General features: G+C 50.4%; 1 protein-coding gene across 1 annotated transcript in view; it reads left to right on the forward strand.

The window, feature by feature from the left end:
- LOC311107880 (mothers against decapentaplegic homolog 5-like) overlaps positions 1-24,712 on the forward strand; it is a 29,367-nt gene that overhangs the window by 1,386 nt on the left and 3,269 nt on the right. The window contains exons 2-6 of the mRNA XM_084150463.1: positions 2,547-2,592; positions 3,284-3,486; positions 5,206-5,421; positions 6,603-6,875; positions 17,197-17,304. Of these exons, the coding sequence (XP_084006589.1) occupies positions 3,300-3,486; positions 5,206-5,421; positions 6,603-6,875; positions 17,197-17,304 (784 nt within the window). The 5' untranslated portion in view covers positions 2,547-2,592; positions 3,284-3,299. The remainder of the gene's footprint in view (positions 1-2,546; positions 2,593-3,283; positions 3,487-5,205; positions 5,422-6,602; positions 6,876-17,196; positions 17,305-24,712) is intronic.

The raw sequence follows: 24,712 nt of genomic DNA on the forward strand, positions 1-24,712 counted from the left end.
AATGTTTATTGAATTGAGGCACTCTCAACCTGGTACCCATGGTGACTGTCAGACCCTAAAGCCAGACACTGTGTGTTGTTGCTTCCTGACCCTGCTACAGGACAGCCAGGCAGGGAAATACTGAGGTGTGAAGTGATGTTATCAGTCGCTGGACTCTGGGATCTGTGCACCTTGTTTCCTTTCGTTAAGGTTATTGCATTGCTGTCATCGCTCACATGGCATTACAGCCTCACAGCAACAGAAACAAGCAGATGATTTAGTCAGGCTGTGTCCAGAGAGCTTGCTTACCTACCTTTTAACCTACAGGCATCTTCTAGCATCTGCTACATTTTGTTATCCTTGTATGCCCTGCCGTCTCACTTCATCATCACACATACAAAGACCCCCCCCTCCTCCCCTCCATTGTAACACTGAAGCATGAAGCTGTAAACTGCCTGGTACTGTTGGACAGGTGTGTGCAGTAAGGGAGGGATATGATGGGAGACGGGAGAAGGCAGCATTCAGTGGCCTCACATCCTCTCTGCTAGGGCTGTTTTCAACAGCTGTGCGGCCATGCCTGTGTTTCTGTCTCTGTCTTCTTTCTGTCTCTGTCCACCCAGTATGGCTGTCCCCCGACAACAACAAAAAATCTTGGCCGACCGAGAGTCGTCTGTTCTTTCGACCAATCGATTGGTTGAAACTTTAAAAAGTATTTTTCCATATGTAGACACACCCTATGTTTTTGAATAAAATCAACTAGATGTAGGCTACTGAGCTAGTCTGATGCTTTAAGCACTGCGATTTAAAAAATGAAGACCCAAATTACTAAAGAGGGAGCCAGAGATCAATATAGCAAAAATGCCTGTCCCTGACCTGACCAACCCCCCCCCCCCCCCCCCCTGCCGTTACGCTCCTGAAGTTGTCGGTAATAGGCTACACCAGCGGCCGGCAACCTTTTCCATTTGAAGTGCCAAGTTATCGTACCATTCCTACTGATCTGCGTGCCCGTTGTGATTTTCATACGCACATTTTCTTGAAACAGTTTAATTTCATTTATAATAGTCTTCCTAGCTCAAAATCAATGTCATGTGGTTAATAAAAATTCTATCAAAATGAAAATGATACAGATCTAAAAGTAACTTCTGTTGCCATGGCCAATATGTAAAAATTTCCAACAAATAAAAACCATTGCAGCCCGCAGGTAGAAAATATCCAGATTTTAAAAATAAATATCCTATAAATCACCTTGGCTACACATGGCCTGTCTTCAAGGAACTTGAAACATTGCATGAACTGTTAATGCCAGTGAGCTCCAGACAGACACAGCTGTAGGCTGTCTGTGCACCGGATAGTAAGCAATAAGGTCGGCCTATTTAATGACGTTTTCCCCCCGTTTTCTAATGCTGAGTGGTTGTCGAAAGGGAGAGAGCTGGAAAGATTTTTCAAATAGGCTACATTGAGGAACTGTTGTCATTCTCAATGGATGTAAAAAACAAAAACAAAAAAAACAGACTTAGTTTACTTGCTGTTTTGAGGCGAAGAACACATTACTTTGAGAAGCTCCACAGTGATGGTGAGTTAAGACAATCAGAAATACGATCAGATCCTCAAATGGCCACATTTTATAGGCCTACATCTGCGCGCAGGCCAGGTAGCCTATAGGCCTACTTCTATGCGTAATCAGGTGCGTGTCCTTACTCAAGATTGACAGGAGCGCTCCGAACAAAAGAGGACTAAATTCACAACTCTTAAATGGATGAATAGACCAAAACTTTTTTTCTCAAAAGTGTAGCCTTAGGTTGTGCGCTCCGCAAACAACATGTCCACTCCTACAATGACAACGGTCAGACTGTAATCATTATTTATTGAATGCATTAACAGAAATGACCTTAACCAAACAAACATTGTAGATGATAAATGATGGTAATTTAAGGGTAAATGTACTACAGGTGATACTGGTGTGCCTCCACTCAGACAGGTGTGAATCACAGGCGTCTCGTGTACCATAAATTATTTATATTTATAAACTGGGTGGTTCGAGCCCTGAATGCTGATTTGGCTGACAGCCGTGGTATATCAGACCGTATACCACGGGTATGACAAAACATGTATTTTTATTGCTCTAATTACATTGGTAACCAGTTTATAATAGCAATAAGGCACCTCAGGGGTTTGTGGTATATGGCCAATATACAACGGGTAAGGGCTGTGTCCAGGTACTCCACATTGCGTCTTGTCTAAGAACAGTCCTTAGCCGTGGTATATTGGCCATATACCACACTCCCTCTAGCCTTATTGCTTAACTATTTGCCGATGCTCGACTACAAAAATCTCGATCTACCAACTCTTCGGTCCTTAAAAAGCTGCTTAATGTGAAATATTGTCTGCTTATAGCTTGGGAAATAAGTAAATGACAAGAGGATGACAACATACATTAGGGCTGTTTTTGTTTCCTTGCCACGATACTAAGGAGTATGGTGATACTGGTATCGTCCTAGATGTCACCTAACCTGATGATTCTGTTGTGCAAAATATTTCTAACACCGCTTCTCTTCTTCTTTCCCCAGGTTCCACACGAAACCTTTACCCAGGCTCTGGCCACCTCATCAGATGGTATGGACTAAACCAGAGACTCATTGCTCGAGAGTGAGAGAGAGAGAGACAGAACGAGAGAGAGAGAGAGAGAGAGACAGAACGAGAGAGAGAGAGAGAGAGAGACAGAACGAGAGAGAGAGAGAGAGAGACAGAACGAGAGAGAGAGAGACAGAACGAGAGAGAGAGAGACAGAACGAGAGTGAGAGAGAGACAGAACGAGAGTGAGAGAGAGAGAGAGAGAGAGAGAGAGAGACAGAACGAGAGAGAGAGAGAGAGACAGAACGAGAGAGAGAGAGAGAGAGAGACAGAACGAGAGAGAGAGAGAGAGAGAGACAGAACGAGAGAGAGATAATAGGTCCTTTCCTAGCTATATTGACGACCTACATTTGTAAATCCTCTGGGCTGTTGTGTCCCAGAGGCCTGATCTCAGCTGAACTTGTTCCCCAAACTGCACTCCCCTCAGTGGGTTTGGTTGTGACCCAGCTCCAGGGTACATCCCACCTCACGGCAGGCTTTCCTTTCCCGAGCGGCTGCGTCCTGCCTGCGTCCTGCCTCTATTTCCTGTCCTTGGTGTGCAAGGCTAAGCCTCCTCTCTCCACTCCCCTACCACCTCCCCACACACACACTCTCCCTCCCTGTTATACGCGATCCAAGAAGAAGAGGACTCCTCAATCCCCTAACTTCCTGGTACATTTCTCCCTCTCACCAGAGACGACAGCAGCACCATGACCTCCATGTCCAGCCTGTTCTCCTTCACCAGTCCAGCTGTGAAGCGTCTGCTGGGGTGGAAGCAGGGGGACGAGGAGGAGAAATGGGCTGAGAAGGCTGTTGACGCCCTGGTCAAGAAACTGAAGAAGAAGAAGGGAGCCATGGAGGACCTGGAGAAAGCCCTCAGCAGCCCAGGACAGCCCAGTGAGTGACCCTGTCTGTAGTGTGCGTGCGGCGTCATACTTGGTAAAGTCCAGGCCAGGGGTGTGTGTGTGACTGTCTCTCTGGATCAGAGAGTCTGCTAGATGGCTAAGATATATAAAGTACCAGTCAAAAATTTGGACATACCTACTCATTCAAGGGTTTTTCCTTTATTTTTACTATTTTCAATGTTGTAGAATAATAGTGAAGACATCAAAACTATGAAATAACACACATGGAATCATGTAGTAACCAAAAAAGTGTTAAACAAATCAAAATATATTTGAGATTCTTCAAAGTAGCCACCCTTTGCCTTGATGACAGCTTTGCACACTCTTGGCATTCTCTCAACCAGCTTCATGAGGAATGCTTTTCCAACAGTCTTGAAGGAGTTCCCACATATGCTGAGCACTTGTTGGCTGCTTTTCCTTCACTCTGTGGTCCAACTCATCCCAAACCATCTCAATTGGGTTGAGGTCAGGGGATTGTGGAGGCCAGGTCATCTGATGCAGCACTCCATCACTCTCCTTCTTGGTCAAATAGCCCTTACACAGCCTGGAGGTGTGTTGGGTCATTGTCCTGTTGAAAAACAAATTATAGTCCCACTAAGCGCAAACCAGATGGGATGGCGTATAGCTTCAGAATGCAGTGGTAGCCATGCTGGTTAAGTGTGCCTTGAATTTTAATTAAATCAATGACAGTGTCTACAGCAAAGCACCCCCACACCATAACACCTCCTCCTCCATGCTTTATGGTGTGAAATACACATGCAGAGATCATCCGTTCACCCACACTGTGTCTCTCAAAGACACGGTGGTTTGAACCAAAAATCTCCAATTTGGACTCCAGACCAAAGGACACATTTCCACCGGTCTAATGTTCATTGGTCGTGTTTCTTGGCCCAAGCAAGTCTCTTCTTCTTATTGGTGTCCTTTAGTAGTGGTTTCTTTGCAGCAATTCGACCATGAAGGCCTGATTCACACAGTCCCCTCTGTACAGTTGATGTTGAGATGTGTCTGTTACTTGAACTCTGTGAAGCATTTATTTGGGCTGCAATTTCTGAGGCTGGAAACTCTAATGAACTTATCCTCTGCAGCAGAGGTAACTCTGGGTCTTCCATTCCTGTGGCGGTGCTCATGAGAGGTGGTTGATGGTTTTTGCGACTGCACCTCCATGTCTTAAAGTAATGATGGACTGTTGTTTCTCTTTGCTTATTTGAGCTGTTCTTGCCACAATATGGACTTGGTCTTTTACCAAATAGGGCTATCTTCTGTATACCCCCCCCCCCCCCCTACCTTGTCACAACACAACTGATTGGCTCAAACGCATTAAGAAGGAAATAAATTCCACAAATTAACTTTTAAGAAGGCACACCTGTTAATTGAAATGCATTCCAATTGACTACCTTATGAAGCTGGTTGAGAGAATGCCAAGAGTGTGCAAAGCTGTCATCAAGGCAAATGGTGGCTATTTGAAGAATCTCAAATATAAAATATATTTTGATTTGTTTAACCCCATCTTGGTTACTACATGATTCCATATGTGCTATTTCATAGTTTTGATCTCTTCACTATTATTCTACAATGTCAATTAAAAAATAAATAAAGATAAACCCTTTTGACTGGTAGTGTGTGTATGTATATATATATATATATATATAGATAGATATCATCATACTTGGTCCAGATATTGCCTAACCCCTCTCTCTATCTGCCCTGCCAGGTAAGTGTGTGACCATTCCTCGGTCTCTGGACGGTCGTCTCCAGGTGTCCCACAGGAAGGGTCTCCCCCACGTTATCTACTGCAGGGTGTGGCGTTGGCCCGACCTGCAGTCTCACCATGAGCTCAAGCCCCTGGAGATGTGTGAATACCCCTTCGGCTCCAAACAGAAGGAGGTCTGCATTAACCCCTACCACTACAAGAGGGTAGAGAGCCCAGGTATGTAACGTGTTCATTCCGACTACAGTATTGACTCGATCTAAGGCATTGCCGGACCCAGCCTATACATTTGTGGCTGTTGTGCACGTCCTTCTACAAGAAATGTATATGACACAGTAAGGCTGATCTGACTTAAGTTACCATTTAGCCAAGTGAGGGAGAGTACTGCATCCTTGACCATTTAGCCAAGTGAGGGAGAGTACTGCATCCTTGACCATTTAGCCAAGTGAGGGAGAGTACTGCATCCTTGACCATTTAGCCAAGTGAGGGAGAGTACTGCATCCTTGACCATTTAGCCAAGTGAGGGAGAGTACTGCATCCTTGACCATTTAGCCAAGTGAGGGAGAGTACTGCATCCTTGACCATTTAGCCAAGTGAGGGAGAGTACTGCATCCTTGACCATTTAGCCAAGTGAGGGAGAGTACTGCATCCTTGACCATTTAGCCAAGTGAGGGAGAGTACTGCATCCTTGACCATTTAGCCAAGTGAGGGAGAGTACTGCATCCTTGACCATTTAGCCAAGTGAGGGAGAGTACTGCATCCTTGACCATTTAGCCAAGTGAGGGAGAGTACTGCATCCTTGACCATTTAGCCAAGTGAGGGAGAGTACTGCATCCTTGACCATTTAGCCAAGTGAGGGAGAGTACTGCATCCTTGACTATTCATACTATATAGATTTAGAGTTTCCAAGAAATATGCCTCAAGGTGATTTCACCAAAACAATATGGGAAATTCTGGCTGCTTCCCTGGAGATAGTTGTCTTGTATCCTCTGAGTGACGTGATATCTGCCCTTGAATTGGTTAATACAGAGCCGTCAGTCAGGGAGGAAGAGGAGGATAGGGGGAGGAGCAGAGTACAGGTCAAGGACAAGGACTTTCAAAATGACCTGATCAATAGGATCTGCATCATATAGCACGTTTTTAGAATGTAGTGGGGAAAAAACAACTGGTATTGAAAGCACTTTTGTTAAAATGTAAAGGCTAGAGGAAATCCTTGCAATTGACATGCACAACAGCCACAAATGACAACAGAGGTCATGCAGATGAGAAGATTCCTTCATTAATGTGTAGTACCTATGTTTTCACTGGTTTCAGATGAAATACTGTACAGTGTCCCAATGTTTCTTTTAAAGGCTCTTCAAATCCAATGTATATTTATTTAATAATCTCTTCTCCACCAGTTCTCCCTCCGGTGTTGGTGCCTCGCCACAGTGAGTTCAACCCACAACACAGTCTCCTGGTCCAGTTTAGGAACATGACTCACAACGAGCCCCACATGCCCCTGAACGCCACCTTCCCAGAGTCCTTCCAGCAGCACAGTGGGGGCAGCGGTACCTCCTTCCCCATCTCCCCTAACTCCCCCTACCCCCCCTCCCCAGCTTCCAGCGGAGGGGTGGGCACCTACCCCAACTCTCCTGCCAGCTCCGGACCCTCCAGCCCCTTCCAGCTTCCAGGTAGATGTCAGTATACACTTCTATCATATATCATGCACCTATGTGTTTATTGGTCAGTTACCATGGCTGCTATTACAATATCATATACTGTTAGCCTATGTCATATATTCCCACTGGGTTTTCACATTTGTACACTTCACCTGGTCACACACTGCCTTTGGCCTCTGATGTACACTTCACCTGGTCACACACTGCCTTTGGCCTCTGATGTACACTTCACCTGGTCACACACTGACTTTGGCCTCTATGATGTACACTTCACCTGGTCACACACTGCCTTTGGTCTCTATGTGAGAATGTAAAAGGGAAGTAACATTGCCATTAAAAGAAAAGTGTTTTCCTGATGAAAAATGGGATTCGAAATTAGTGGAGGACAATTTGGTTTGATTTCTAACTATATGGAATGATAGTCCATGATACAAACCAGGATTTTCTGACAGCCAGGGGGACAATCAAAATGGCAACTAAAGAGTGTACCAAAGCCCTGCATCAGGGTGACTGGTGAGTGCCAGTCAGTGGTGCCCATCGCTGGGCACAGCATAGGCCTGGCCTGGCCTCCGGCTCCTATTCTGGTGAATAGATCCCCAGCCAGTGTGCCCATCGCTGGGCACAGCATAGGCCTGGCCTGGCCTCCGGCTCCTATTCTGGTGAATAGATCCCCAGCCAGTGTGCCCATCGCTGGGCACAGCATAGGCCTGGCCTGGCCTCCGGCTCCTATTCTGGTGAATAGATCCCCAGTCAGTGTGCCCATCGCTGGGCACAGCATAGGCCTGGCCTGGCCTCCGGCTCCTATTCTGGTGGATATATCCCCAGCCAGTGTACCCATCGCTGGGTACAGCATAGGCCTGGCCTGGCCTCCGGCTCCTATTCTGGTGAATATATCCCCAGTCAGTGTACCCATCGCTGGGTACAGCATAGGCCTGGCCTGGCCTCCGGCTCCTATTCTGGTGGATATATCCCCAGTCAGTGTACCCATCGCTGGGTACAGCATAGGCCTGGCCTGGCCTCCGGCTCCTATTCTGGTGGATATATCCCCAGTCAGTGTACCCATCGCTGGGTACAGCATAGGCCTGGCCTGGCCTCCGGCTCCTATTCTGGTGGATATATCCCCAGTCAGTGTACCCATCGCTGGGTACAGCATAGGCCTGGCCTGGCCTCCGGCTCCTATTCTGGTGGATATATCCCCAGTCAGTGTACCCATCGCTGGGTACAGCATAGGCCTGGCCTGGCCTCCGGCTCCTATTCTGGTGGTTATATATCCCCAGTCAGTGTACCCATCGCTGGGTACAGCATAGGCCTGGCCTGGCCTCCGGCTCCTATTCTGGTGGATATATCCCCAGTCAGTGTACCCATCGCTGGGTACAGCATAGGCCTGGCCTGGCCTCCGGCTCCTATTCTGGTGGATATATCCCCAGTCAGTGTACCCATCGCTGGGTACAGCATAGGCCTGGCCTGGCCTCCGGCTCCTATTCTGGTGGATATATCCCCAGTCAGTGTACCCATCGCTGGGTACAGCATAGGCCTGGCCTGGCCTCCGGCTCCTATTCTGGTGGATATATCCCCAGTCAGTGTACCCATCGCTGGGTACAGCATAGGCCTGGCCTGGCCTCCGGCTCCTATTCTGGTGGATATATCCCCAGTCAGTGTACCCATCGCTGGGTACAGCATAGGCCTGGCCTGGCCTCCGGCTCCTATTCTGGTGGATATATCCCCAGTCAGTGTACCCATCGCTGGGTACAGCATAGGCCTGGCCTGGCCTCCGGCTCCTATTCTGGTGGATATATCCCCAGCCAGTGTACCCATCGCTGGGTACAGCATAGGCCTGGCCTGGCCTCCGGCTCCTATTCTGGTGGATATATCCCCAGCCAGTGTACCCATCGCTGGGTACAGCATAGGCCTGGCCTGGCCTGGCCTCCGGCTCCTATTCTGGTGGATATATCCCCAGCCAGTGTACCCATCGCTGGGTACAGCATAGGCCTGGCCTGGCCTGGCCTCCGGCTCCTATTCTGGTGGATATATCCCCAGCCAGTGTACCCATCGCTGGGTACAGCATAGGCCTGGCCTGGCCTGGCCTCCGGCTCCTATTCTGGTGGATATATCCCCAGCCAGTGTACCCATCGCTGGGTACAGCATAGGCCTGGCCTGGCCTGGCCTCCGGCTCCTATTCTGGTGGATATATCCCCAGCCAGTGTACCCATCGCTGGGTACAGCATAGGCCTGGCCTGGCCTGGCCTCCGGCTCCTATTCTGGTGGATATATCCCCAGCCAGTGTACCCATCGCTGGGTACAGCATAGGCCTGGCCTGGCCTGGCCTCCGGCTCCTATTCTGGTGGATATATCCCCAGCCAGTGTACCCATCGCTGGGTACAGCATAGGCCTGGCCTGGCCTGGCCTCCGGCTCCTATTCTGGTGGATATATCCCCAGCCAGTGTACCCATCGCTGGGTACAGCATAGGCCTGGCCTGGCCTGGCCTCCGGCTCCTATTCTGGTGGATATATCCCCAGCCAGTGTACCCATCGCTGGGTACAGCATAGGCCTGGCCTGGCCTGGCCTCCGGCTCCTATTCTGGTGGATATATCCCCAGCCAGTGTACCCATCGCTGGGTACAGCATAGGCCTGGCCTGGCCTGGCCTCCGGCTCCTATTCTGGTGGATATATCCCCAGCCAGTGTACCCATCGCTGGGTACAGCATAGGCCTGGCCTGGCCTGGCCTCCGGCTCCTATTCTGGTGGATATATCCCCAGCCAGTGTACCCATCGCTGGGTACAGCATAGGCCTGGCCTGGCCTGGCCTCCGGCTCCTATTCTGGTGGATATATCCCCAGCCAGTGTACCCATCGCTGGGTACAGCATAGGCCTGGCCTGGCCTGGCCTCCGGCTCCTATTCTGGTGGATATATCCCCAGCCAGTGTACCCATCGCTGGGTACAGCATAGGCCTGGCCTGGCCTGGCCTCCGGCTCCTATTCTGGTGGATATATCCCCAGCCAGTGTACCCATCGCTGGGTACAGCATAGGCCTGGCCTGGCCTGGCCTCCGGCTCCTATTCTGGTGGATATATCCCCAGCCAGTGTACCCATCGCTGGGTACAGCATAGGCCTGGCCTGGCCTGGCCTCCGGCTCCTATTCTGGTGGATATATCCCCAGCCAGTGTACCCATCGCTGGGTACAGCATAGGCCTGGCCTGGCCTGGCCTCCGGCTCCTATTCTGGTGGATATATCCCCAGCCAGTGTACCCATCGCTGGGTACAGCATAGGCCTGGCCTGGCCTGGCCTCCGGCTCCTATTCTGGTGGATATATCCCCAGCCAGTGTACCCATCGCTGGGTACAGCATAGGCCTGGCCTGGCCTGGCCTCCGGCTCCTATTCTGGTGGATATATCCCCAGCCAGTGTACCCATCGCTGGGTACAGCATAGGCCTGGCCTGGCCTGGCCTCCGGCTCCTATTCTGGTGGATATATCCCCAGCCAGTGTACCCATCGCTGGGTACAGCATAGGCCTGGCCTGGCCTGGCCTCCGGCTCCTATTCTGGTGGATATATCCCCAGCCAGTGTACCCATCGCTGGGTACAGCATAGGCCTGGCCTGGCCTGGCCTCCGGCTCCTATTCTGGTGGATATATCCCCAGCCAGTGTACCCATCGCTGGGTACAGCATAGGCCTGGCCTGGCCTGGCCTCCGGCTCCTATTCTGGTGGATATATCCCCAGCCAGTGTACCCATCGCTGGGTACAGCATAGGCCTGGCCTGGCCTGGCCTCCGGCTCCTATTCTGGTGGATATATCCCCAGCCAGTGTACCCATCGCTGGGTACAGCATAGGCCTGGCCTGGCCTGGCCTCCGGCTCCTATTCTGGTGGATATATCCCCAGCCAGTGTACCCATCGCTGGGTACAGCATAGGCCTGGCCTGGCCTGGCCTCCGGCTCCTATTCTGGTGGATATATCCCCAGCCAGTGTACCCATCGCTGGGTACAGCATAGGCCTGGCCTGGCCTGGCCTCCGGCTCCTATTCTGGTGGATATATCCCCAGCCAGTGTACCCATCGCTGGGTACAGCATAGGCCTGGCCTGGCCTGGCCTCCGGCTCCTATTCTGGTGGATATATCCCCAGCCAGTGTACCCATCGCTGGGTACAGCATAGGCCTGGCCTGGCCTGGCCTCCGGCTCCTATTCTGGTGGATATATCCCCAGCCAGTGTACCCATCGCTGGGTACAGCATAGGCCTGGCCTGGCCTGGCCTCCGGCTCCTATTCTGGTGGATATATCCCCAGCCAGTGTACCCATCGCTGGGTACAGCATAGGCCTGGCCTGGCCTGGCCTCCGGCTCCTATTCTGGTGGATATATCCCCAGCCAGTGTACCCATCGCTGGGTACAGCATAGGCCTGGCCTGGCCTGGCCTCCGGCTCCTATTCTGGTGGATATATCCCCAGCCAGTGTACCCATCGCTGGGTACAGCATAGGCCTGGCCTGGCCTGGCCTCCGGCTCCTATTCTGGTGGATATATCCCCAGCCAGTGTACCCATCGCTGGGTACAGCATAGGCCTGGCCTGGCCTGGCCTCCGGCTCCTATTCTGGTGGATATATCCCCAGCCAGTGTACCCATCGCTGGGTACAGCATAGGCCTGGCCTGGCCTGGCCTCCGGCTCCTATTCTGGTGGATATATCCCCAGCCAGTGTACCCATCGCTGGGTACAGCATAGGCCTGGCCTGGCCTGGCCTCCGGCTCCTATTCTGGTGGATATATCCCCAGCCAGTGTACCCATCGCTGGGTACAGCATAGGCCTGGCCTGGCCTGGCCTCCGGCTCCTATTCTGGTGGATATATCCCCAGCCAGTGTACCCATCGCTGGGTACAGCATAGGCCTGGCCTGGCCTGGCCTCCGGCTCCTATTCTGGTGGATATATCCCCAGCCAGTGTACCCATCGCTGGGTACAGCATAGGCCTGGCCTGGCCTGGCCTCCGGCTCCTATTCTGGTGGATATATCCCCAGCCAGTGTACCCATCGCTGGGTACAGCATAGGCCTGGCCTGGCCTGGCCTCCGGCTCCTATTCTGGTGGATATATCCCCAGCCAGTGTACCCATCGCTGGGTACAGCATAGGCCTGGCCTGGCCTGGCCTCCGGCTCCTATTCTGGTGGATATATCCCCAGCCAGTGTACCCATCGCTGGGTACAGCATAGGCCTGGCCTGGCCTGGCCTGGCCTCCGGCTCCTATTCTGGTGGATATATCCCCAGCCAGTGTACCCATCGCTGGGTACAGCATAGGCCTGGCCTGGCCTGGCCTGGCCTCCGGCTCCTATTCTGGTGGATATATCCCCAGCCAGTGTACCCATCGCTGGGTACAGCATAGGCCTGGCCTGGCCTGGCCTGGCCTCCGGCTCCTATTCTGGTGGATATATCCCCAGCCAGTGTACCCATCGCTGGGTACAGCATAGGCCTGGCCTGGCCTGGCCTGGCCTCCGGCTCCTATTCTGGTGGATATATCCCCAGCCAGTGTACCCATCGCTGGGTACAGCATAGGCCTGGCCTGGCCTGGCCTGGCCTCCGGCTCCTATTCTGGTGGATATATCCCCAGCCAGTGTACCCATCGCTGGGTACAGCATAGGCCTGGCCTGGCCTGGCCTGGCCTCCGGCTCCTATTCTGGTGGATATATCCCCAGCCAGTGTACCCATCGCTGGGTACAGCATAGGCCTGGCCTGGCCTGGCCTGGCCTCCGGCTCCTATTCTGGTGGATATATCCCCAGCCAGTGTACCCATCGCTGGGTACAGCATAGGCCTGGCCTGGCCTGGCCTGGCCTCCGGCTCCTATTCTGGTGGATATATCCCCAGCCAGTGTACCCATCGCTGGGTACAGCATAGGCCTGGCCTGGCCTGGCCTGGCCTCCGGCTCCTATTCTGGTGGATATATCCCCAGCCAGTGTACCCATCGCTGGGTACAGCATAGGCCTGGCCTGGCCTGGCCTGGCCTCCGGCTCCTATTCTGGTGGATATATCCCCAGCCAGTGTACCCATCGCTGGGTACAGCATAGGCCTGGCCTGGCCTGGCCTGGCCTCCGGCTCCTATTCTGGTGGATATATCCCCAGCCAGTGTACCCATCGCTGGGTACAGCATAGGCCTGGCCTGGCCTGGCCTGGCCTCCGGCTCCTATTCTGGTGGATATATCCCCAGCCAGTGTACCCATCGCTGGGTACAGCATAGGCCTGGCCTGGCCTGGCCTGGCCTCCGGCTCCTATTCTGGTGGATATATCCCCAGCCAGTGTACCCATCGCTGGGTACAGCATAGGCCTGGCCTGGCCTGGCCTGGCCTCCGGCTCCTATTCTGGTGGATATATCCCCAGCCAGTGTACCCATCGCTGGGTACAGCATAGGCCTGGCCTGGCCTGGCCTGGCCTCCGGCTCCTATTCTGGTGGATATATCCCCAGCCAGTGTACCCATCGCTGGGTACAGCATAGGCCTGGCCTGGCCTGGCCTGGCCTCCGGCTCCTATTCTGGTGGATATATCCCCAGCCAGTGTACCCATCGCTGGGTACAGCATAGGCCTGGCCTGGCCTGGCCTGGCCTCCGGCTCCTATTCTGGTGGATATATCCCCAGCCAGTGTACCCATCGCTGGGTACAGCATAGGCCTGGCCTGGCCTGGCCTGGCCTCCGGCTCCTATTCTGGTGGATATATCCCCAGCCAGTGTACCCATCGCTGGGTACAGCATAGGCCTGGCCTGGCCTGGCCTGGCCTCCGGCTCCTATTCTGGTGGATATATCCCCAGCCAGTGTACCCATCGCTGGGTACAGCATAGGCCTGGCCTGGCCTGGCCTGGCCTCCGGCTCCTATTCTGGTGGATATATCCCCAGCCAGTGTACCCATCGCTGGGTACAGCATAGGCCTGGCCTGGCCTGGCCTGGCCTCCGGCTCCTATTCTGGTGGATATATCCCCAGCCAGTGTACCCATCGCTGGGTACAGCATAGGCCTGGCCTGGCCTGGCCTGGCCTCCGGCTCCTATTCTGGTGGATATATCCCCAGCCAGTGTACCCATCGCTGGGTACAGCATAGGCCTGGCCTGGCCTGGCCTGGCCTCCGGCTCCTATTCTGGTGGATATATCCCCAGCCAGTGTACCCATCGCTGGGTACAGCATAGGCCTGGCCTGGCCTGGCCTGGCCTCCGGCTCCTATTCTGGTGGATATATCCCCAGCCAGTGTACCCATCGCTGGGTACAGCATAGGCCTGGCCTGGCCTGGCCTGGCCTCCGGCTCCTATTCTGGTGGATATATCCCCAGCCAGTGTACCCATCGCTGGGTACAGCATAGGCCTGGCCTGGCCTGGCCTGGCCTCCGGCTCCTATTCTGGTGGATATATCCCCAGCCAGTGTACCCATCGCTGGGTACAGCATAGGCCTGGCCTGGCCTGGCCTGGCCTCCGGCTCCTATTCTGGTGGATATATCCCCAGCCAGTGTACCCATCGCTGGGTACAGCATAGGCCTGGCCTGGCCTGGCCTGGCCTCCGGCTCCTATTCTGGTGGATATATCCCCAGCCAGTGTACCCATCGCTGGGTACAGCATAGGCCTGGCCTGGCCTGGCCTGGCCTCCGGCTCCTATTCTGGTGGATATATCCCCAGCCAGTGTACCCATCGCTGGGTACAGCATAGGCCTGGCCTGGCCTGGCCTGGCCTCCGGCTCCTATTCTGGTGGATATATCCCCAGCCAGTGTACCCATCGCTGGGTACAGCATAGGCCTGGCCTGGCCTGGCCTGGCCTCCGGCTCCTATTCTGGTGGATATATCCCCAGCCAGTGTACCCATCGCTGGGTACAGCATAGGCCTGGCCTGGCCTGGCCTGGCCTCCGGCTCCTATTCTGGTGGATATATCCCCAGCCAGTGTACCCATCGCTGGGTACAGCATAGGCCTGGCCTGGCCTGGCCTGGCCTCCGGCTCCTATTCTGGTGGATATATCCCCAGCCAGTGTACCCATCGCTGGGTACAGCATAGGCCTGGCCTGGCCTGGCCTGGCCTCCGGCTCCTATTCTGGTGGATATATCCCCAGCCAGTGTACCCATCGCTGGGTACAGCATAGGCCTGGCCTGGCCTGGCCTGGCCTCCGGCTCCTATTCTGGTGGATATATCCCCAGCCAGTGTACCCATCGCTGGGTACAGCATAGGCCTGGCCTGGCCTGGCCTGGCCTCCGGCTCCTATTCTGGTGGATATATCCCCAGCCAGTGTACCCATCGCTGGGTACAGCATAGGCCTGGCCTGGCCTGGCCTGGCCTCCGGCTCCTATTCTGGTGGATATATCCCCAGCCAGTGTACCCATCGCTGGGTACAGCATAGGCCTGGCCTGGCCTGGCCTGGCCTCCGGCTCCTATTCTGGTGGATATATCCCCAGCCAGTGTACCCATCGCTGGGTACAGCATAGGCCTGGCCTGGCCTGGCCTGGCCTCCGGCTCCTATTCTGGTGGATATATCCCCAGCCAGTGTACCCATCGCTGGGTACAGCATAGGCCTGGCCTGGCCTGGCCTGGCCTCCGGCTCCTATTCTGGTGGATATATCCCCAGCCAGTGTACCCATCGCTGGGTACAGCATAGGCCTGGCCTGGCCTGGCCTGGCCTCCGGCTCCTATTCTGGTGGATATATCCCCAGCCAGTGTACCCATCGCTGGGTACAGCATAGGCCTGGCCTGGCCTGGCCTGGCCTCCGGCTCCTATTCTGGTGGATATATCCCCAGCCAGTGTACCCATCGCTGGGTACAGCATAGGCCTGGCCTGGCCTGGCCTGGCCTCCGGCTCCTATTCTGGTGGATATATCCCCAGCCAGTGTACCCATCGCTGGGTACAGCATAGGCCTGGCCTGGCCTGGCCTCCGGCTCCTATTCTGGTGGATATATCCCCAGCCAGTGTACCCATCGCTGGGTACAGCATAGGCCTGGCCTGGCCTGGCCTCCGGCTCCTATTCTGGTGGATATATCCCCAGCCAGTGTACCCATCGCTGGGTACAGCATAGGCCTGGCCTGGCCTGGCCTGGCCTCCGGCTCCTATTCTGGTGGATATATCCCCAGCCAGTGTACCCATCGCTGGGTACAGCATAGGCCTGGCCTGGCCTGGCCTGGCCTCCGGCTCCTATTCTGGTGGATATATCCCCAGCCAGTGTACCCATCGCTGGGTACAGCATAGGCCTGGCCTGGCCTGGCCTGGCCTCCGGCTCCTATTCTGGTGGATATATCCCCAGCCAGTGTACCCATCGCTGGGTACAGCATAGGCCTGGCCTGGCCTGGCCTCCGGCTCCTATTCTGGTGGATATATCCCCAGCCAGTGTACCCATCGCTGGGTACAGCATAGGCCTGGCCTGGCCTGGCCTCCGGCTCCTATTCTGGTGGATATATCCCCAGCCAGTGTACCCATCGCTGGGCACAGCATAGGCCTGGCCTGGCCTGGCCTCCGGCTCCTATTCTGGTGGATATATCCCCAGCCAGTGTACCCATCGCTGGGCACAGCATAGGCCTGGCCTGGCCTCCGGCTCCTATTCTGGTGGATATATCCCCAGCCAGTGTACCCATCGCTGGGCACAGCATAGGCCTGGCCTGGCCTCCGGCTCCTATTCTGGTGGATATATCCCCAGCCAGTGTACCCATCGCTGGGCACAGCATAGGCCTGGCCTGGCCACCGGCTCCTATTCTGGTGAATAGATCCCCAGCCAGTGAGGTTTGCTGATGCACAGATCCACAACAGATCCACAACAGATCCACAACAGATTCATGGGCTGCTGTAGTCAGCCAGGCATAATGGCAGCAGGGAAAAGAGGCTCAAGACTTTTGTCTTTTTTAATTGTGCTGAATTGCCCCCAGGCTTGAAACACTGTAGTGCTAGTTCTATCACTTCTATGTGGTCTATCTTGGTGTAACCGGAGGAAAGCCGAGTTATTATTCAGAAATCTCCAGAGAAATCCCTCTAAGCAAGGTAGTAACCTGTAAATGTTTGGTCTGTAGGAAGACCAGTCTAATTCATAAAAAAAACATTACCAACTGTCCCCACCCACACCCCACTTGAAATGTTTCTCCATTTCTCTGTAATACAACACGTATAGGACTGGCCATAGATTAGTGTTCCATTTGATGGATGTGTGTGAAACCCTACACCTGTTTCCGGGTAGAGAAAGATCCTGTGGTGGTGGAGGGGTTTTAACTCCTCTTGGGAGTTGTGTATGTGTCCATCCGCTGTGAGTGTGTGTGTGTGTGTGTGTGTGTGTGTGTGTGTGTGTGTGTGGACAACCATTAGTCATCAGCAGCAGCAGCTGGTCTCCTAACTATCCGTCCATTGTGGTGTTTTCTCCTCCAGCTGACACCCCACCCCCGGCCTACATGCCCCCTGACGAGCAGATGGGACAGGAGGGGTCCATGGAGACCACCAGCAGCAGCAGCGGGCCCAGGAACATGCCTAGTGGGGGTGAGGAGTCTGACCTTCAACTTTACACTTTATTTTACCAGGGATTATTTTTTTCCCCCACCCTAATCAATCAGGAATTCCTGCTTTCCGACATTATCCTCCATTAATTGGAACTGATTTTTATCCTAATTGTCTACGTTGTCCTGATCACATAGCAGTCAATACTAACTGAAATCGTAACGTTATGACTATAACTACTGTTCCCTGAAGGAGGGAAACGAGGTACAACATACTATGGGGAGTTCGGATGGAGGATCTATACTGAACAAAAATATAAATGCAGCATGTAAAGGGTTGGTGCCATGTTTCATGAGCTGAAATAAAAGATCCCAGAAATGTTCCATAAGCACAAAAAGCTGATTTCTCTCAAATTTTGTGCACAAATTTGTTTACATCCCTGTTAGTGAGTATTTCTCCTTTGCCAAAATAATCCATCCACCTGACAGTTGTGGCATATCAAGAAGCTGATTTAAACAGCATGATCACCTTGTGCTGGGGACAATAAAAGACCACTCTAAAATGTGCAGTTTTGTCACCCAGCTGGAAAAGGGACAGACCGCTTTGAAAAACAGACCAATGCAGTAAAGAGGTAAATTGAACTTGACCAAAACAATGGAATTGCCATGGAAACGCGTGGGGGACATGGACAAGTTTACAAACGTGAGACTGTATAGCCTGGATAAGCCAGACCCCTTATAGATGCAGTAAAGAGGTCAATGAACTAGACCAAAACAATGGAATTGCCATGGAAACGCTTGGGGGAAATATCCAGAGTCTCCTCATTGCCCCCCAGCAAAACTATCCTACATTTAGGCTAGTGTTTGTGTATTTCACACTATGTTGAGGTAAAAATCTGAGTATAATGATTGTATGGATGTCAACCCCAACACATGTTCATGTCATCGTCACCAATCAACTGCATTACAGTTAAAAATGACTTTGACTACCACCACAGAGTTCTGTATGCTAGCTATGCTAACCAGTTTATACGAACGGGAGTTAGCATTTAGCAGCCACTTCTTCTAAACCTGAAAAGGGATAACACCTACATTAGGGGGTGCGCTGAGTAGTTGGACAAAACTAGTATCGTAACGGATATGGGCAATTTCCTGGATACGATTATGATCACTGATAATTACAAAAAAATACTCTGATCGGGGGAAAAAAAGTCATTTTCGGGTGCCAGCATGCATCTTTCTCATGTCAGTCAGTCGTGCAAGGTTTTACGTGGTCTAAATAACTCAACTGGCTAGTTTGCCTGTCTGTAAAGAGAAGGGTGGGCTGTACGTTGATCCTATTGCTCTGATTGGATAGAGTGAAGCTGTATTTCTCCATCCACTCGCTTCATAATTTCACCCGATCACTTTTCCTTGCATGTTTTCGGGTCTGATCATTTAGATTGCTGCTGCCTGCTACTATGATAAATCACATGGCGAGGATGTTTGCTATCAAGCGATCAATATGCATCATATGAAACGCTGATGTGCAATCTGACTGAGTGACAGCAAACTTGTCTGCCCGCTGCAAATTGAGGACACACAAAGACCCACCCCTCCGCGTGCTGCTCCTAATCTGCAGCTGTTTTGCAGTGAGAATGTGCAGGGAGGTATTTTGGCAAAATCTATTTAGGCATATTATATTATAAGTATCATCCTATCCGACTCAACTTTCAATTTACTGATATGAGTATGGGCATGTCTGCACACCCCTATTCTAAATGTTATGCAGCGAAAACTCGGATTTAAGTAACCACATTGTGGGCCTGTTACAACGTCTGCGTTCCATTGACTCCTTTGCCGCTTCTATGGACACGGGGCTCCGGCAATGGCTGACGTAGCAAAAAAAGTGGCCATAACCAAAGTGGGGGCACTGACGTAACCGTAATGTTTTTGTGGAGAGGCTCACCCGTCGCTCAGATCCGTGCTAAGGCCCCTCGCTCCGGGGGTTACCACAGCCAAGCGCTCGGAGGCTGCTTCCTCATTGGAGGTGCCCGCAAACCCCGCTTCCTCCACTCCCTCCAACTCCAGGAATTGGAAGTAGAAATGTGATTGCCATAACGCCGGGGGAAAGCTTGTAAGCTGCAATCGCCGGGAGTTATGTATGCCAGCTGATGTTAGCCATGATAAGGCTTCTAGTCTAAGCTAGGCTAGCTAGCCTCTTTGACCGCAGCACGGTCCGTTTAGAATAACCAAGCAATTTAACGCTAACTATGTATACTAAACAAGGGAGCTACCCAAGCAATTCCACCGATAGGAATAGCAGCAGTAGCTAGCTTGCCTCGGCAAGTTGGCTAACCTGGCTAGCAAGCTATGCAGCGCTTGTTAGCTAGCTTGGTCTCTAAAATCTACGTAGGACCGGATCACCAAGGTGGGATCCGGACCCTTACATTTACATTTACGTCATTTAGCAGACGCTCTTATCCAGAGCGACTTACAAATAGGTGCATTCACCCTATAGCCAGTGGGATAACCACTTTACAATATCTTTTTTTTTTTTTTTTTTTTTTTTTGGGGGGGGGGTAGAAGGATTACTTTATCCTATCCCAGGTATTCCTTAAAAAGGTGGGGTTTCAAATGTCTCCGGAAGGTGGTGAGTGACTCCGCTGTCCTGGCGTCGTGAGGGAGCTTGTTCCACCATTGGGGTGCCAGAGCAGCGAACAGTTTTGACTGGGCTGAGCGGGAACTATGCTTCCGCAGAGGAAGGGGAGCCAGCAGGCCAGAGGTGGATGAACGCAATGCCCTCGTTTGGATGTAGGGACTGATCAGAGCCTGAAGGTACAGAGGTGCCGATCCCCTCACAGCTCCATAGGCAAGCACCATGGTCTTGTAACAGATGCGAGCTTCAACTGGAAGCCAGTGGAGTGTGCGGAGGAGCGGGGTGACGTGAGAGAACTTGGGAAGGTTGAACACCAGACGGGCTGCGGCATTCTGGATGAGTTGTAGGGGTTTAATGGCACAGGCAGGGAGCCCAGCCAACAGCGAGTTGCAGTAATCCAGACGGGAGATGACAAGTGCCTGGATTAGGACCTGTGCCGCTTCCTGTGTAAGGCAGGGTCGTACTCTCCGAATGTTGTAGAGCATGAACCTGCAGGATCGGGTCACCGCCTTGATGTTAGCGGAGAACGACAGGGTGTTGTCCAGGGTCACGCCAAGGCTCTTCGCACTCTGGGAGGAGGACACAACGGAGTTGTCAACCGTGATGTCTTCCCTTCTGGGAAGAGAGTCAAGCGGTGCTTAACCAAGGCAGACACAGGCAGCGGGGGGGGATACCCACAGAACCTGGTCGCCCTCTCTCTTCGAGTAGCCTCCCCGTAACCGGAGACAGAACATACAGGAGCCTGGGAGACATCCCTCAATTTAGACTCAACTGAGGTATGGACACCTGGGAACAGTGTTGCCAACTCCTCAGTAAGGAAAGTAGCTATTGGCTGTCCTAAAAGTCGGAATAACATTTTACATTTACATTTTAGTCATTTAGCAGACGCTCTCATCCAGAGCGACTTACAGTTAGTGAATACATATATATATATTTTTTTTATACTGGCCCCCCGTGGGAATCAAACCCACAACCCTGGCGTTGCAAACGCCATGCTCTATCAACTGAGCTACATCCCTGCCGGCCATTCCCTCCCCTACCCTGGACGACGCTGGGCCAATTGTGCGCCGCCCATGAGTCTCCCGGTCGCGGCCGGCTGCGACAGAGCCTGGATTCGAACCAGGATCTCTAGTGGCACAGTTAGCACTGCGATGCAGTGCCTTAGACCACTGCGCCACTCACTGCGCCACGTTGTGGGAGAGACAAAAAGTGAGTGAAAAACACCCTACATTTACATGAATGTAAGCCAGGGCGGGTTCAGCCAGTGGTGGCTTCCCGCATGCGAGATTCATTTGCAGTCTGGACCCGGAGGGGTGAACATCTCCTGCTCTGACTGCAGCTGGGAGGGAGTGCTGCGCGAGGGCCGCCTGTGAGTGCTTTGGGACGGGGGTGGGCACGGCAGCACCCTGCTGCTCGTTGAGAAGAGTAAGAACGATAGGTGATTTCATGTCAGTCTCCAATAACACCAGAAAAAGTAGCTAGATTTGTCGCTAGTCTCTTTTTTTGAAAATGTGTCGCTAGAGGGGTCTGAATATTCGCTAAATATAGCGACAAAGTCGCTAAGTTGGCAACACTGACACCAAGCCCCCTAAAGAATGCTACACGATTGTCAAGAGAACCTGAGTCGCGGACTAGTATGGGGACAGTGCCAGCCGTCCCCTAGTCTCGCACACTAACTGATTGGAGCGAGGGCAGCCTGAGCATGCACCGAGACATACAAAATGACAAACGTGAGTGTCTTTTAATTCATAGGGGCATGGTTCCGAACCCAGTTTATTAGTGTAACCCCTCGATTCTTGGCTGTCGCTACTTTGCAGGACTGATACGCACACACAGGATCATCGGGTTCAGGCAAGTGCCCCGTTTATTATAGTCTGGCAATAAAGCACACAACGTAGGTGTCCGCCAGACTCATAAATGAAAGGGAACTAAAATATGACTATAATAATACAATGTGATCGTATAGTTTTACATAATAATTTCAAAGAAAACACATCACGAGAACCCTTTTTTTTACAGTAACGTGAACCAAGGCTCAAAATAGGAGTACAACATCCAGCTAGCTTCAGAGATGACATTATAAAAATACATTTTCAACACATAAATAAATTACAACATACCTGGCAATAAAGCACACAACGTAGGTGTTCAAGTTAGATTCAGACGACTATGAATGTACATTCCTCCAGCTCCTGTACATGTAAACCGTTGACCGTTCGTGGTGACGTTAGCCATGTGACGCTTCATTATCTAGCAGAGTAAACATTCAGGATATTGCTATTCATAGCAGACTTCAAAAAGGCATTTGATAAAAGTACGAATGGGGTTTATATATAAATGCCTGGAGCATTTCAATTTTGGAGAATCTCTTTATAAATTGGGTTAAAATCATGTATAGTACACCCTAGGTGTAAAATAGTAAATAATGGCTATTTCTCAAAGTTTTAATCTGTCAAGGATTGAAACAAGGTTGTCCTCTATCGGCATATCTATTTATTATGGCCATCGAGAAGTTAGCTTTTAAAATCAGATCCAACAATAATATCAAGGGATTAGAAATCCAGGGCTTAAAAACAGAGGTGTCATTGTACGCTGATGATTCATGTTTTCTTTTAAATCCACAATTTGAATCCCTAAACAGCCTCTAGAGAATCTAGATACATTTTCTAACCACTCTGGATTACAACCAAATTATGATAAATGTACAATATTATGTATTGGATCACTAAAAAATTAAATGTTTACATTACCATTTAGTTAACCAATAAAATGGTCTGATGGTGATGTGGATATACTCTGAATACATATCCCAAATGAAATAAATTATCTCACTCCAATACATTTTTATAGAAAGTTAGCAAAAATAGATAAGATCTTGCTACCATGAAAAGGTAAATACCTGTCAATTTGTGGAAAAATCACCCTGATTAACTCTTTAGTATTATCCCAGTTTACCTATTTGCTTATGGTCTTGCCTACGCCTAGCGAACAGTATTTTTTAAAAATTATATGCGAGAAAATATTCCATTTTATTTGGAACGGCAAGCCAGACAAAATTAAACGGGCCTATTTATATAATGAATATGAATTCGGAGGACAGAAATTATTCAATATTAAATCATTAGACATATCACTAAAAGCTTCAGTAATACAGAAGTTATACTGAAATCCGAACTGGTTCTCTAGCAGATTAGTAAAATTGGGTGAGACAATGTTCAAGAATGGCCTTTTTCCCTTTATTCAGATTACAACCTCTCACTTTCAGTTATTTGAAAAAGAAATCATCTCCCAAATATCACTTTCTAAAACAAGCCATAGAAAGTTGGTTGCAATTTCAATTGAATCCTCCAGAAACGACAGAGCAAATAATGCAACAAATATTGTGGTTAAACTCAAATATACTAATTGATAAAAAAAACTAATGTTTTTTGACAAAATGTTTAGAAAAGGTATAATCTTCATAAATGATATAATATGTAGGACTGGTGGAGTTATGTCGCACATGCAGCTAACAAAAACATATGGAAATATCTGCTCTACCCAAAATTACAATCAAATAATTGCAGCATTACCGCAAAAATGGAAGAGGAAAGTGGAAGGGGGAAAAAGTAAGGAACTTGTCTGTCGGCCTTGCATTAAAGAACATAATTGGTTAAAGAAAACTGTGGTAAATAAAAAAGTATACCAGTTTCATTTAAGGACCAAAGGATTGACAGCTGTCCCATATAGATTGCAAAATAGTTGGGAAGAGATTTGACGTACCAATTCCATGTCATAGTGTTTATGAACTGATACGCAAAACGACGCCGGATTCAAAACTTTTTAAATTTTTAATTATTATATAAAATTCTTGCTACCAATAGAATATTATTTATATGGGGGATACAATCTTCCCAGCTCTGCAGATTTTGCTGTGAAGAGATAGAATCATTAGATCATTTGTTTTGGTACTGTCCATTTGTAGCTTGTTTTTGGACACAGGTCCAGGAATGGCGAAAGGATTGCAATATTTACCTGGAGCTAACCCTGCAGATAGCACTACTGGGTGATCTGAAAAGTAATAGTCAATCGATCAATAATATAATAATACTTTTAGCAAAAATGTTTATTTTCAATATACAATCTGTAGAAACAATGAGAATAGAAAGGTTCAGAATTTTTGTAAAACATCACAGTACAGTTGAAACATATATGGCAAATAGAAATCCAATATGGATGTTGTTAAGAGATAGATGGGTGGTGTTGAATGGAGTTGAAGGATGGGACTAACAACAACTAATAACAACAAGACAACTAATAATGTAAGCATACTGTGTCCATAATAAGTATATAGGTTGAGAGCTTTTGTGAAAGAGCACAGTTAGAAAGATATGGCATATAGAAGCAAACCGGATGGACATCATGAAAATGATCGGAGAGGTTGAGGGTAGAGGAAGTTCAGGAGTAAAAACAAACAAAATAGAATTATTGTAAAATTGACTGTGTCAATAAAATGTATATAGTATGTATAAGCTGGAAGTAGAGGCCAAAGCATTGTTGTTCACTAGTTTACTCCAGTTAAGGAAGGGGTGGTAGGGTTGGAAAGTAATAAAGGCAAATATATTTTTTTAAAGGATGTATGTGTGTATATATATGTATATGTGTGTGTGAAAAAACAAACATATGGGGGATTGCAAGTGATGCAGACAATTACATTGATGGAAGTTACAATCTATCTGCAATATTAAAGCTGATCCACCCCCTAAGAAAACCAAACCAAAAAAATAAACATTCATGATATTCGTTTAGCACCAAGTAGTTAACATCACGATAC

This window comes from Coregonus lavaretus (assembly GCF_964263955.1).
Source record: "Coregonus lavaretus genome assembly, chromosome: 32".
NCBI classification, from domain to species: Eukaryota; Metazoa; Chordata; class Actinopteri; order Salmoniformes; family Salmonidae; genus Coregonus; species Coregonus lavaretus.